A 15,471-nucleotide genomic window follows, 5' to 3' on the forward strand; every position below is an offset into this window, starting at 1 on the left:
AAAATCCATAGAATTTTCTAATAATCATAAATAGGAAAAGAAATCAACATCAACATTTTCACAGAAGAGCAAATTATTCGAATGACCACTGAACTTTTGGAATCGTTGAGTTTTAACTACTGAACTATTAAAAGTCTGGTTTTGATCACTGAATTATCTAAAATTTAAATTTCAGGTCATTTCGTCAAATTTAATCGTTAATTATGTCTATTTCGTTTGTCTCGTGAATCGTGCGAACACTCAAATCCGTCATATTTAACGATTAAATCTAACGGAATGGCTCGATATCTAAACTTTACATAGTTCAGTGGTTAAAACCAAACTTTTAATAATTCAATAGTTAAAACTCAACGATACTAAAAATTTGGTGATCATTCAAATAATTTGCTCTTTTCAGAATAGTAAATGACCATAAAAAAACTACGGTACCAAAGACAATGATTGACCCTAATATAGCCAATATTTACAAGTAAACCGGACCAAAAATCACCATGTCTCAACTCTCCTTTATTTTATAGTCTTATTAGTAACGAGTTTACTGTGCATGAATCACCACACTCACAACGTATATTATTGTTTGTTACCATATGACATAACAAAAAAGAATGGATTAATCTGTGACTGCAGTTTCTGATTTTGTGAGCATTTGGCTATTTATTTTTTGAGGTTTTAGCCACCAAAGCTTAAAATTGTACTAGCGAACAACATTATTAGTAACAAATTACATTACTGATAATAAGATAAGGAAAAATGATCAAAATTGTCGCTGACCACCCTTAATTTGAAGTGATTCTTTCATAATCCCTCACATGAAACAGTCCTCCAAATGTATCAATTTTGACCAGAACCTATTTTTAAATAATTTTCCGACCAAAAGATGCAAGTCCAAGTAATTCTCAGGAAAAAAAAAAAAAACAGGAGTAAGATTAATATTTTAGTCAAAAAAAAGCCCTTTCCCCTTCCTTTCTTCCTCTAAGAAGTGGTGGGAAGGCTATTTGGAAGAAAATGTTGTACTAGTTTGTGGTTTGCTCCTAAAAGCATCAACAGGGATGTTGTTTTAGACAGTCCATTCCACCTAAATTAAATGTTTCGTTTATCTAGCAAACAAGACAATTTGACTGCTGGAGATTTTTAAAGTATATTAATCTGAAATTTCTTCGTTTCAAATTTTTGTTGTTACATGCAAATTCACATTTCAAACGGACCCAAGAGAAATTTTGGGGGGGGGGGGTGTCTGGGCATGAATTTCTGAACATTATTTTGTTCTTGGTCTCTAGGTTGTAAGTTGTAACCTTTCCTTTCTTTCTCTTTTTTGTCTTTTTTTTTTTTTTGTAATGTGTATTTGTTCATTGAGGTTAAGTATAGAAGAATTTGTTCAACTTGGAGCAGCTTGAACTACTTGCTCTCGTAAATGTCCATAGCTGCCTTCATTTCTTTACTTTTTTCTAGCATTTATTTTAGCTCTTTTTTCTCCGGATGGTCTACATAATGTTGCACCATATTTAGGGCCCGTTTGAAAACAAGAAGTATGCATTTTACATTTTCCTTGAAGCATTCAAGTCTCGGATATGGGAAATATACGTTATTGGACATCCCCATGCAACGAACCAAAACAAGGAAATATATACAACTGATGTAGTGTAGTATAAGTTTGCACTATTCTTGAATATGCAAGTGCAACTGGTATATGCTTCTTATCAATAGCATGCATCCATGGCAAATTATGTTGCTAAGAATCTGCATGCTGTCACGAGGAGATTTGACCACTTTAATTTGTATGATGACACAACTTTTATTGCCATATATCGTAGTAGTAGTAGGAGACTTACAATTGATCAGGGTAGACGAGGCAATTTGCCAATTCCCACCTGCCGATTTCTACTCTTAAACGCTTGATCATGATATCTAATCAGATTTTGACTGAATGAGAAGGGCCAATTCTACTACTACGCTGAGTACAATTCTAAGTACCATCGCTCGGAAAACTGAATCACTCCTGCATCAGTCAGAGAAACTACTAGTAGCTAAAAATTAAGAGCACAGAAATCATCTTATATGTTCTTCAAAACGACATCTGCGAAGCGCTGCAGAGGTACTTTTTTGTACTTCTTGAAAAATGCATCCTTCAGTAGCTTCTCAGCTGAGGGCCTCTCCACAGGTTCAACAACTACACATCTTTTCACGAATTTAATGAACGAATTTGAAACCTGATAATTTCTCTCATCAGCGAGATCGGGTGTTCCTTCATGCGTTCCCTCTGCCTTTCCACGACCAATGAATTTCTTGATTTTCTTGCGCAGATTCTTAAATTCTTCACTGACGGCCTCCATAACAATTTTCATCCTTCCTTGTTCTTCTTCTACTGTCCCCTGAGTCTGATCAGCAGCATTTTCTAGAGCAGTAGTGCTAGTGAAATCACTGCTTGGCTGCCGATTATTACGATGTTCAAGCAAACCATAAAGGTAGAGATCGCTCACACTCGGGATATCATAGCTGGTGTATTGCATTAATTCAACTATCGACAGGAATTCTTCTGGAGTACTGACTCTTACATTCTTTTGCTCATAAGAAGGATCCACAGGCCCCCAAGCCATTTCTATGGCTGTAACACCAAGACTGAAAATATCAGCTGCAGCAGATATGTTGGTCGTTCTCAGCTTGGGTTCATAAAACGGTGGATATGTCCAAGTTTTATTAGTAGGATCAAGCGACACCGGAAACCTGTCCGGGTAGGCTGCTGAAGACCATCCTTCATCCCACACCTTTCTTGGGCAGTATTTTTCAGGATTGTGGAAATATTTCGTCTCCTGATCACACAGCTTGATTGATAATTTCGGAGTCTCGGCAACAAAGATGAACCCCGCATTGACTTGGGAATGGTATCTCTTAGAGCGATGGAGATTGGAGAGGCCCCGCAGAACTTCTCTCAATATGACAGCAATGCAATCTTCAGGCAATTTCTTGAGGGGAGTTCTTGAGATGATGTAGCGTAGGGAGCCCAGATTAAAGAACGGCATGACTTGACAGTGGAGATTTTTGTCATAGAATTCCCGTGTGATCCCAAAAAGGATATCATTCCCGTCGTAGGCGGGCCCTTCTCTATAGCCGCCGTCTGCAGGGACGAATGAATACGTTGGAAGGCTCAGTTTCAAAGCTACAAGAACAACTTGTCCGCTGCTGTGATCGTCTTCATTGTCCTCATTCTTGATGAACTCTGCTCTGTAGACTTGTTCCAAAGGAAGCATATCTCCCATGAAAGCCTGGATTTTGTACGTTCCACCCTGGCCGTCGTTGAAAACCATCTGCTGAGATTCTTGCGGTGGAGATGGTGACGAACAAGAAGCTTCATCACTGCCTTTCTTTTCAACTCCGACTTGAACAATCTCTGGACTCTTTGAGCCAGAGCTAGGGGCTTTGTTTTCCTCTGCTTTATGTCTACCTTCTTGCTCTTTCTCCATTTTCTTGATTGACCTGAAAACTGGGTTTTTTATTCTTGCCTATTTTCTTGAAAGGGAAAAGGGAGATAGGGAGATGATTTTAATGGGGTTCTGTTGATCTTGCTGTAAATGTAAAGTTTCATTGAGTATTATGCTATATATATATGGTTTACGAATGGGGGAAATGAAAACCGTTAGGGCAGTTGTTCAGTTGTGCCATGGATTTGGCCAATAAAATTGGTTAATTTTCGGTATAGAATTCAAGATGTGTATGTAAAAAAGTTTAACTTACAGGGACTAAACTCAAGTTGGGATTCACAAAACTAAACTCGCTTGAATTCGACTTAACCACTAAACAAATTAAGTTCACTTATCAAAAAGCTAGAATTATTTTAACTTGATTATACTCATTTATATCTTTGTTTAACATAAAATATGTATAGGATTCAGGGAAATGGTGATTATTAATGATTAGTGTAGAAATGTGCCATGGAGAAACATGTAAACTTGCTCAGATTTATTCTTATTTTTGAAGTGAAATATGTATTTATTTAGCCTCGTGTAATTAACCAACAAGTTCCCTTGCTAATGAAACTATAAGAGTCACTTCTAACTTCACAATTGTGCCATTTCTAGGTTCTAACTTCACTATCATGATTCTTAATCTTACCAGATTGTTTTGGTGGGCTCATTGTCTTACTTGACTGTCAAGACGAGTTGGGCTTTAAGGCGTGTGTTTAATTCCTCAGGCTTTTGGTCCTTGATTTTGGGGTAAATTAGGTACACAAATTTGCTTTAGAGTAGGGTAGGGGTGACAATTTTTGACATGACCTAAAAATACGACATGAACCTAATACAAAATTAATGGGTTTGGGTTGAGGTTTCGCGGGTTCGGATCAGAATCGGGCTGAACCCAATGAATCCGAAAAGAAAACGGGTCGAATTTGGGTCAACTTGTGGGTGACTTGATATGACCTGATAATCCGTTTACGAATTAAAAATAATTTAATAAACATAAAAATTATTTTATCTAACTAAACTAAGTTATTTTTTTCCAAAGGCATTAATCACTTAATCCTAAATGAATTTATTTAACTTGTGTGAAGCTGAAATTATTATATTTGGACAAATAATGTATTATATATATTTTTACTTTTATACTGTTTTAATTTATTTTATATTTGGTTTGGGATAAAACACTTTTACGGTGTTTTAATTTATTTTAGATTTGGTTTGAGATTATTTATTTAAATTTTTATTACTTGATTATGTAATTAGTCTTGTACGAAATTGGTTTTATTAGAAATTACAGTGGTAAATTTATACATTAAAATTAAGTTTCGGATCATTTCGAGTCGACCCCCCGCCAACCCGAAAATTTTCGGGTTCGTGTCTAGTATTTTGACCCCGTTTCGGGTTGACGGGTTAAGTTTGGGTCAGCGGGTTTTCTGTTATACCCGGGGTCTCAACCCGAAATGGACCCGATTACCACCCCTAGAGTAGGGTAGCAAACGAATCAAACCGCTTATGAGTAGCTTGAGTTCGAATTCGATCAACATCAAGCTCAAATTGATCAAGTCGAACTCGAGATCAAAGATATTCAACTCGCAAGTCGGCTCGATTATATCTACATATATATATTATTTTAATAGTAAAATTACATATATATTCATAATATTTTATTATTTGTTAAAATATTTATTATTTTATTTATTTTTTAAAAATAAAATAATTATTTTTAAAATTTTTTAAAGGTCGAGCTTTACATTTTGAGTTCATTGAGCTCAAGATTCATAAAATTAAGTTGAGACTCGATTTGATTAAACCAAAATTCGATTCGACTTGATTCGACTCGACTCGTTTATACCCCTACTTCGAAGTAGAATGTTAAACATATTTATTTACCAAACAAAAAATCTTTGAATTTCTTATGGTAGTGTTTGGAGGGTTTAAATGGCATTTTATTCTTCCAACTTCTTGTCTAAAAGACTATCTAATTTTCCTGATATTCCAAAACAAGGTTCGACTTATTAAAACTAATCAAGTCAAACATTAAATAGTATTTTGTGTTAGGTAAAATTTCAAACTTGGCTCGAGCGGAAATCGAATTTAGACACAACTTTAAATTCGGTAAGCTAAACAAACAAGTTTGTGCCAGTTATCATATGTTATGACCCAGTTGCAAGGTACGAGACTTGGATTTCACATTAGAAATATGGGATCTAGATGTGGGAATTATAAAATTTTAAATTCTCTCACTTGAACAGATAGCTTTTGAGGTGAGCTCTCTCAAGACTCTACATCCAGATCCATCACTTGCCCAAATATCTTATTGTCATTACCATCACCAGTTATACCAACATCTTCACATATGCCAAGTTACATCTTCAAGCCCAGTTCAAAAAGGCTTCAAAGAACGGTTTATGTATTAGAATTCTCCGATTATGGAGTATAAAATGGGATTCATGTATTACATATAACATTTTCTTCAGAATATTTATTGTCTCCCTTTTGCACATGTGGCATGATGAGCAATATAAAATATAAAGGTTTATGTATTAGAATGATTCTTAACACATATCAAACATTTCTTTAGTACTGGGTTTGGATTTTATGAAATGGGATTAATTACCGTCTACTTTGAATAGTGTACAATTGCTGTCTAACCCAAAAAAAATTAGTGTACAAAATTCATGGTGAGATATATGATATTGACAATCGATTCTGGAAATTATATTGAACAAATTATGATGAACTATTGCATATATTTATATTTAAAAAATTTAATACAACTAGAGGTGGTAACATAGGTGATTCGGATGGATTTGGACGAGTCATAATTGGATAATGGATATAATTATGTCAACTTATTTATATACCCATTTAATAAATGGGTTAAAATGAGTCAACCTATATGTACCCTTTTAAGAAATGGGTACAGGTATACCCAATTATCCTATACCCATTTATGACTCAATTGAAATTCTATTAAAATTGAGTTCAAATATATAATTATTTTGAATAGATATAAATGTATGAGTCGAGTCAACCCGTTATGCATCAAATAAATGGGTTTAATTGGATATTTATTTAGTCCCATTCAAATTTTATTGCATACCCAAATTCACTTACTGGTGAGTGGGTTTGGGCGGATCAATTTTATTAGATTGTACTTTACCGCTCTAAATATAACTTATGTTATACTATCTTTACAATACATAATGCTAGAGGACCATTGTGTGGTGTAACTACACACTGTCATTTTGTGTGTTTCCTATTTTACTCTTAATTATAAGGGTAAAATAGTTGCAATATTTTGCAAGACAACCCCACAATTACCGCATAATTACCAATTCACATTATCCACTAATTACCACTCTCTCACTCCAACTCCCACGTTTATTTATTCCACTCAACTTCCTTTTTTTTTTCCTCCTAAAGCAACTTCTTCTTCCTATGCCATTACCCGGAGGAGAACTCCGCTAATTCCTTTGTAGATATTGATATAGTTTGATACCAATATTTCAAATATCAATAAAGGGCTATGATAGAAAATAAAAACTTTATAAGGACAGAATTTCCATATATGTAATTTTTATTAATTGTACACCTACTAGGGTATGCCTTAATCACTAGTATAAATAAAAGCGAGTTATTATACTCCGAACTAATAACATATATTGGCTAATGAGTTTACCCAATCTGTTAGGTTACACTTTATTATTATTTGGATAAACTACATATAACTCCCCATAGTTTCAGCTATTGGCATATGAGCCCCTTAACATTCAAAATATCCACTTCACCCCTTATGATTTTTTGTAAAGCAGAAGCTTGATGGAAAATAACTTACATGACATTGTTGGTTGAAATATTAGTAGTGCCCTTATTTAAATATTAAATCAATCGACGGTTTAACTAGCTTGTATAAAAATATAAGGAAATTACGTAGATACATGCAAAAATCACAGGGAGGTAAAGTAGATATTTATACAAAATATAAGGAGAGTTACATGGATATTAAAATTTTATTATACGTACTTTTAAAGAGCGTTTGGTATAGATGTTGTAATTGATTGTGCATTCTGTCCATTTTCCACTTTACATAAAATCACGGGAGCTATGTGGCTATTTTAAAACCTTTGGGGGGTCACCTGACATTACATAAAATTACAGGGGGGTAATAAGTAATTTATCGTAATTATTTGAATTCCGCATGTGAATTACGTAGTTGTTATACATTTAGACCATAGACTGGGTTGACTCCAAAATCCAACAAGACTCCAAGACTCCAAGACTTATGAAAAAGACTTGTATCTGCAAATGTGGGCACTTGGTCTAAATTGAAGTACTTGTATCTGCAAAAGAACTCTTTGAGTGGTTCCATTAATTTCAAAATTGCAAACCTGCCTTTTGACCTAAGTGGTAACCAAATTACTGGAAAGATACCCACAGAATTTGGGAATGGTCCATATCCCAACACAGTGAATTTGAATCTTTCCCATAATAATATTTCTGGCGTTGTTCCCCGTTCTCTTAAACAATTGCGGGATATCCACCTCTCCCATAATGATTTGGAAGGTCAATTTCCGGATGATCTCCTCTTGAAGTTTCCTCTGACCAGGTTTGCTGGCAATCTGCGTTTGGGCGTTAATGCTTCTTATTTTCATATTCGCCTTGAATCTTTTTCTGCAACAAAAGGAGATGAACTACGTGTTTATTAGTCTTAGCATATTACTTCCGTTATTCTTAATTGGTGTATTACTATATGTAATCTTCTCTAGAACCAAGATTAGGAAGGAGGAAGTTGAGCTGGTAGGCAAGAAACATGGAGACATTTTTAGAATCTGGAACTATGATGGAAATATGGCATATGAAGACATCATTAAGGCAACAAAGAACTTTGATGTTCGGTATTGCATTGGAGGAGGAAGCTATGGCACTGTTTACAGAGCCAGGTTGTCAAGTGGGAAAGTGGTGGCTGTGAAAAAGCTTCACGACATGGAAAGCGAGAATCCAACCTATGTGAAGAGCTTTAGGAACGAAGCCCAAATGTTATCCAACATTAGGCATCGAAACATTGTAAAGCTCTATGGGTTCTGTTTACACAGGAGAGGTATGTTTCTGGTTTATGCCTACATGAAGAGGGGAAGTTTGTTTGGTGCCTTGAGGAATAGAAATGCAGCTACACAATTGGATTGGATTAAGAGGATGAATTTGATCAAGGGGATTGCAAATGCATTGTCATACCTGCACCATGATTGCAGACCACCTATGATTCATAGGGATGTATCAAGTAAGAATATTCTTCTGAATTCAGAGCTTGAAGCAAGTCTCTCCGACTTTGGTACAGCAAGACTGCTGGAGCTTGATTCATCAAATCAGACAACAGTGGCAGGCACTTATGGTTACATAGCACCAGGTAGTTTGCCTTGTTGTTTCAACTATAGTTTCTTTCACATTATCTCCATCATATTGTTTGTACACGTCAGAGCTAGAATTTCGTCCAGAAGCTTCAATCTTCAAGTAAAGAAAAGAAGACTTTCTCGTAGAAAAATTAATAGCACGATGATTAGATGTTCTACTTTTCTGTACTACGTATGCCCAAATAATCTAGCTTTGAAGACTCAAAGTGAATTAAATTTATGATATTTGCTTAAGAGCGATTTCACAGTTATGACAAATATACATTAGGGTCGATGTCAATGCGAAATTGCCAATCAGGATATGTATCAATTACCTGTTAATTTCTGTTGCAGAGCTAGCCTATACAATGGTGGTAACCGAAAAGGTTGATGTTTATAGCTTTGGCATTGTGGTCTTGGAGACATTGTTTGGAAAACATCCAGGAGAGTTTCTCTCCTCCTTGTCACCAGAATCTGCTAAACAAACAAAGCTGAAGGATCTACTGGATGCGCGTCTAGTCCCTCCTGTAAATCGCTTGGTTGCTCGCGATGTGGTTCTTGCTGTAACATTGGCAATGGCTTGCTTAGATCCCAACCCAAAATCTCGACCAACAATGCAGCAGGCAGTGCTGCAATTTATTTTCCCCACTAGAAACTCAACCATTCCTCTGCATGCCATCACCGTGGACCAGTTGATGCCTCCACGATTTAGTGCGCAATACGTTGCAAGGACTTTACCAGTACAAATAATGGGGGAGGGAGAGGGCAGAAAAGTAGCTCGTCTGCAAAGTTTTCAGGCTGTTTAGATAGTATTCTATGTAGATATAACTACCGCCATACCCAAGGCATCATCCGAGTACTGTATCATGCACTCACACCTATGGATCCTACATATATTGACTAGTAATATTAGTAATTACTTGTATTATTAGTTTATCCTCTTAGTACAGTAGTATGCATTACTATACTGTGTTTTCATGCCAAATCTATTACTAGCTACAAGAACATTGGTAATGGTATAGGATACTATACTATTGCTAATATATTGGCATTAGTATATATAGTACAACATTCTATAATAGCATATATGTGCGTATGTGCATATGTTACCCGGAAGCAAGATTCTTGATAGGCTTAATAAGGATTTTAAAAAGTCAGTTAATCAAAATCAGTAAAAGATTTAATATTGAAAGACTATATTGTGACACTTTATTAAATCTAACACGTAAAATATTTCAAACGCCTTCGAATTTAAGTAATATATTACAGGAATAAATGTTGTCGAAATTCTGGTGTTTATATGATTTGTTTTAGTGTAAGATTAAACCCGCATTCAATTAATCGATTTAAAACAACTCTATCTTTAAAAGCAATATAAAAGCTGATTATACACAGTGCAACCATATTTTCAATAACTACTAGGGGTAGCTACTTTTTTTTAAAAAAAAAAAAAAAATAAAAACTACCTAGAAATGGTGGGGGTTAGGCATAGATTCCGACCTATTTATTACCAAATTCAACTGAATGGTGGGTTTGATTCGATTTTTAATCGTGTAAATCTTTTGAATTAAATAATTTCAAATCACATGGGACAGGTGCCGGCGGAAATATAATCACATTAATAGAATTAATTTTGAGTAATGATGTATTGTTGGCACACCCAAAAAACCTCCAAGTACTCCTCTTTTTATTCAAATTCAATTTTATAATAAAGATGGAAAAATAAATAAACAATTATTATGTAGTTAGCTAATTTGGAAAAATATAATTGTATCAACTACTTTAATTAAATATTTATGCCATAATCCTACCAAGTGTGTTAAGACTAAACAATTAAAACAACTGAACATCATTTTTTTTTTTATTAGAAGTCATACATTAAAGATTTAGATATCAAGTTGTAGGTCATATTAACTGAGATAGGATTATTAAAGATGGTTTGTCCATATACCATTATTTCTTAGATAGTAAAAGATATTTCTTCTTAAAACATTCTGCCTTAGATATCAATTAATTTTCTTTCTTAATTCGAGTGGCATGGTTTTGATCATAATTGGTGCATTACATCATATATATATATATATATATATATATATATATATATTGATAATTTCGTGCAATTAGCCTTTGACTTAGTTATTCATGCACATACTCATATGTATGCATTTCAAATGTGTCAGTTTTACGATTCTTAGTGTAAAAAATCTTTCAACATAATAGATGCAGTCCCGTTAAAGAAACGGGTTAAGAACTAGTTTAAATCAAAGTCAAACTATAAAAGAGTATTTCATTTAATAGGCTTGACTAACGAGTGTCCTGAGGCACACGTTATTGGTTTAGAGGATATTAGCTGTTAATACTTTGGCAGAAGTGTAACTATTTTTGAAAAGTGACTGTTTGTATTTATATTGAAAATTGGGTGCGATTTAAGTGTTTTAACGAGTTTTAGCACTCATTAAAAAAAAAATCATTAAAAAGGTCATCCTTGAGAGTGCAACTCCCTTTAAATTATCAAAAGGGCAAAGTACGCATTACCCTCCTGTGATTTAACTCTTTTTTACATTACTCTCTTGTGATTTGCTAAACTATATATAATTCCCTTATAAATTGGACTAAAGTGTCAAAGTCATGGAATTTGCATTCTATAACGGAGTCAATTAAAATGTCAAAAATATGTACCTTTTGTGAAGTTGGAAATTATTAATTAACCTCAAGGGGGTTATATATATATTTTTTGAAAACTATAAAGGGGTTATGTAATAAAACACTAAACGATAAGGAAGTTAAATTGATAAGGGGTTAAAATGCCATACATATTAAGTTTATGTATTTTGGTCATTTCAATTAATTTAGTTTTTAAACAAGGATATTCTCGACATTTCTTTGGGTTCCATTATAGAGAATCATTTTCGTGATTTTGATACTTCAATCCAAATTTTGAGAAGATTATGTATAAATTTTAAAACTATGATGGAATTATATGAAAAATTATTAAATCACAGGGGTAAAGTGTGTTTTACCCTTATCGAAAAGAAAACGCAAAACAAAGCCTGGTCGAGAAACGAAAAAGTCTTCCACGTGGTTAAGCCTCGCAGAAAAGTCCTCCAAAATATTTTGCACAGCAATCACAGTGAAGTTGACTCTCAAATGTGAAACCATATCAAGAGCAGAAGGAACACGTTACAAGCCTTCCTTGGTCGCCCTAAGATGCAGATTGGAAAGACCTTGACTTAAGACTTTAAAGTTTAAATGCAGGCCTTTAAATTCATGCTAGCATTGGTAACGTAGTTGGTTGAAATATCAATGTCACTGTTACTGTTACATAAGCACTAAAACAAATAATGGCCTAATTTTTTTTTTTTTTTTTTTGTGTAAGCAGGAAGACTCGAACCCGAGACCTCTTGCTTACACTCCCTCCCCCTACCACCCAACCCAACCCTCCCCCCTAATAATGGCCTAATTATCTTGCATAAAACCGTAAAGAAATTATGTAAATAAATGTAAATTTCACATGAGAATAAAGTGAATATTCATGCAAATTATAGATGGTTTAGTGGACATTATGATTTTATCACACACATTTTTTGAGTGCATCTAGTTCAATTGCCATTGCTGATGGTGTTTTTCATCCAGTGTTCACTTTATATAGAACTACAAAAGAATTATGTGGATATTTTAAAACTTTGAGAGGTCATGTGGCAATATACAAAACTACAAGGGGGTTAGATGTAATTTGTCATAAAAATAATTATCAAAATTCCAAGATCCAAAATAAGAAGCCAAGAAGGATAAATTATTGATTACCCTCATGTGCATTTACATAATATCATTTGATCCCCCTAAGATTTTAATATATCCACATAACCCCTTTATAATTTTATGTAAAGTGGAAGTTTGATGAAAAATAGTCTTCATAACATGTAATGACAATATTGTCCTTATTTCAAGCACTAAATTGAATAAGGGCCTAATCACTTTTGATAAAATTATAGGAGGATTATGCAGATAGATACGAAATTATAGAGGAGTTAAGTGGATATTATAATTTATTATCAGACATACTTTGGAAATACGTCTTGGTCAATCTTCGTAAATGAAGATATTTTCCATCCATTTTTCATTGTGCATGTCATCAGAGATTATGTGAGTATTTTGAAACTCAATGGCATAAAGGAATTAGCCTCTTCATTTAGTGAAAAAGAGTAAATTGCTCAACTGACTCCTAAAGTCATCCATCACTTGTATACACTTTTAACCCCCAAATTATATTATATATTATTTAAACCCTTAGACAAGTTAATGTGTAAGTTTTTGGTCATTTTATCAATTTTTGCTATTTGACCTGACAGAATGGAGAGGCAAAGGGGCAAAATTATCCGTTCACATATTTGAGCAGAAGAATATACTTTAAGACCATCATATATGTTATATACTACTCATATTTAGAATTGTAAACGAGTCGAATCGAGTTGAGTTGAGTATCTTGTGTTTAAACTCTATTTGTTAAGCTATTCGAATAAGATTCATGTTCCTTCGATAATATTCGAGATCCAAATCTGTGTTCGTGTTCAATTTGTTAAGCAAAATTCTAGTTCGAATTCGAGTTTAAGGTCGACTGGTTTAACATAAACGAGCCATTTGCAAACAATTAGACCCATATTTGTGAATAAATAAGCTTGGAAGTAAGAATTAGGAATACAATATTAACCATAAATTTTGTGAAATGACAATGAGGTCCATGTTTGCGAATGAACTCGTGTTCGTTTGATTACTTATCGAGTCAAAATATTTGTTCAAACTCGACTCATATAAAATTTCGAACGAGTCTAAATAAGCCGAGCTAACGAATAGTTATGTTCATTTAACAGCTATACTCATATTTTTCTTCCTTTCACGAGGCTGTCAAAACAACGTCAAAGAAAGTGCTAGTATTTCTCTCCTTTCTTGTTTCTTTTTCGCTCCTAAATTCACAAACTAAGCCTTGCATGCTAAAATTTACTATTAATCACATTTTCAAAATTTGCCCTTAGATTTCCCCTTTAGCACGAAAGAGGACACCCATTGGATTTGAGAAGCATATGAGGATGATGGAGGATGTTCTTAATCAAGAAAAAGGTTATGAGTAATTTCCTATTAATTGTACCACTTTTTCTTAAAATTTGGCAAAGGTTACCAATTTATTCAAATTTCAATTTGGTAGAATTGTATACGTATCTGGTAAAAGTCGTTTTCTAAAAAGAAATATGTTAGTTCAAAGAAATAATTGAGTTATTGAATCATTCTAAACTGCGTTTGCCTTTTAAGAATAATCAACATAGTTGGACAGAAACCTTTCAGCCCGATAAATTTGACTGGTTTTTGAGGCCTGAAAGATGTGACTTTGAGCAATGCCCATTAACCAGTAATTAATGCTAAACAATCTCTCCAAATCACAGCTTTAAGCTAATGAATTGTGAACAAAGATGAGTATATCTTATGAGTTACTAATTATTCAAATAAATTAAAAAAATAATGCATTATTGGGACCAAAATATCGAGGAGACAAAAAAATCCTGATCAACAAGATTATTAATACGCGTATGTCATGGTGCCCAAGCCATTAACTCCAGACCGACTACCACAGAATAACTCAAATTGTTCTTCCTTCTTTCTTTTTAATGTCCTAGATTGACATGCTAAGCCTTATATCTAAGGTTTACAATTTTTTTTTTTTGGGTATAAGAAATCTGCTCTTAGAAGTTAGAATTTATTCTTTAGCACAAAGAGAGCAATAATTAGATTTGAGAACCATATGAGGATTGTGGAGTAAGTTTTTAAAATTTTTTGTAAAAAAAAAATAAAAAAAAATTTCCTTTTAACTGTACCGCTTTTGTTGAATTTGGTCAAAATTTACCAGTTTAGTTGAAGTTGACTTTATTATCTGTGCCTGTTAAACGAATATCCGTGTAATTAAATTTTCAAAATTGGTGTCTAAATTCGTGTTGCACATTTTGACTAATTATACTGAAGAAATATTTAACTGTACAATTGTTACTAAGTTAAATGCCTATGACCAGATATGTCTTGACTAAATCTATAGAAATGCAAAAGAAGGATCACTACAGTTTAAACTCATATGTCTTAGTGTTCACGTGTACGCAAATGCCTTGAACAAAGATATGCCATGAATTTGATCACCTTTGTTTTTAAAATTTTTTTTTTTTCAAAAAAAGGGTTGTGAGTAATTTCTTTCTGATTGAACCGCTTTTGGCAAAGGTTACCAATTCTAACTCTGATGTTGGCTCAGAGTAATAATGGAAGAGTTCTTGGAATCAACTCAAGACCACAAACACTGCTGACTGCACTGCATTGCGAGTCTTCCAAATTAAAATGCTTTTAACAATCAGTGTGAATGATACAGATTGAACTAAAATATTAAGTGCGACTCTTTCAATCCAGACTACTTGCTCAGGGCTGGCGCTTACATTTCATCTATCTTACCTTAATTACGGTCTTTCATGGTTATTTACGGTCCTACTACTTAAATTGTTTTCTATTTAGTAGAACCGTATACTTGTTAGGAGTCCAATTCTATCTTACATATCGTCTATCTTATCTTAATTACGGCCTTTCATGGTGATAGAGCATCG

The 15,471-nt window shown here is 33.8% G+C and overlaps 1 protein-coding gene across 1 annotated transcript; it reads left to right on the forward strand.

Annotated features, from left to right (window-relative positions):
- Nucleotides 1-7,866: 7,866 nt before the first annotated feature.
- LOC113691413 (MDIS1-interacting receptor like kinase 2-like) lies at nt 7,867-9,773 on the forward strand. The gene is made up of 2 exons (XM_027209541.2): nt 7,867-8,859; nt 9,197-9,773. Exons 1-2 carry the CDS (start codon nt 8,091-8,093, stop codon nt 9,646-9,648), a joined length of 1,221 nt encoding a protein of 406 aa, XP_027065342.1. The 5' UTR covers nt 7,867-8,090; the 3' UTR covers nt 9,649-9,773.
- The last annotated feature ends 5,698 nt before the right edge of the window (nt 9,774-15,471 follow it).

The sequence above is a fragment of the Coffea arabica genome, chromosome 6c (genome assembly GCF_036785885.1).
Source record: "Coffea arabica cultivar ET-39 chromosome 6c, Coffea Arabica ET-39 HiFi, whole genome shotgun sequence".
NCBI lineage: Eukaryota > Viridiplantae > Streptophyta > Magnoliopsida > Gentianales > Rubiaceae > Coffea > Coffea arabica.

Bases quoted from the DNA above. Each gene is read 5' to 3' on its own strand.
- LOC113691413 (XM_027209541.2), top strand. From the start codon at position 8,091: ATGCTTCTTATTTTCATATTCGCCTTGAATCTTTTTCTGCAACAAAAG. The intron at 8,860-9,196 runs GTAGTTTGCCTT...TTTCTGTTGCAG, and splicing joins TTATGGTTACATAGCACCAG to AGCTAGCCTATACAATGGTG.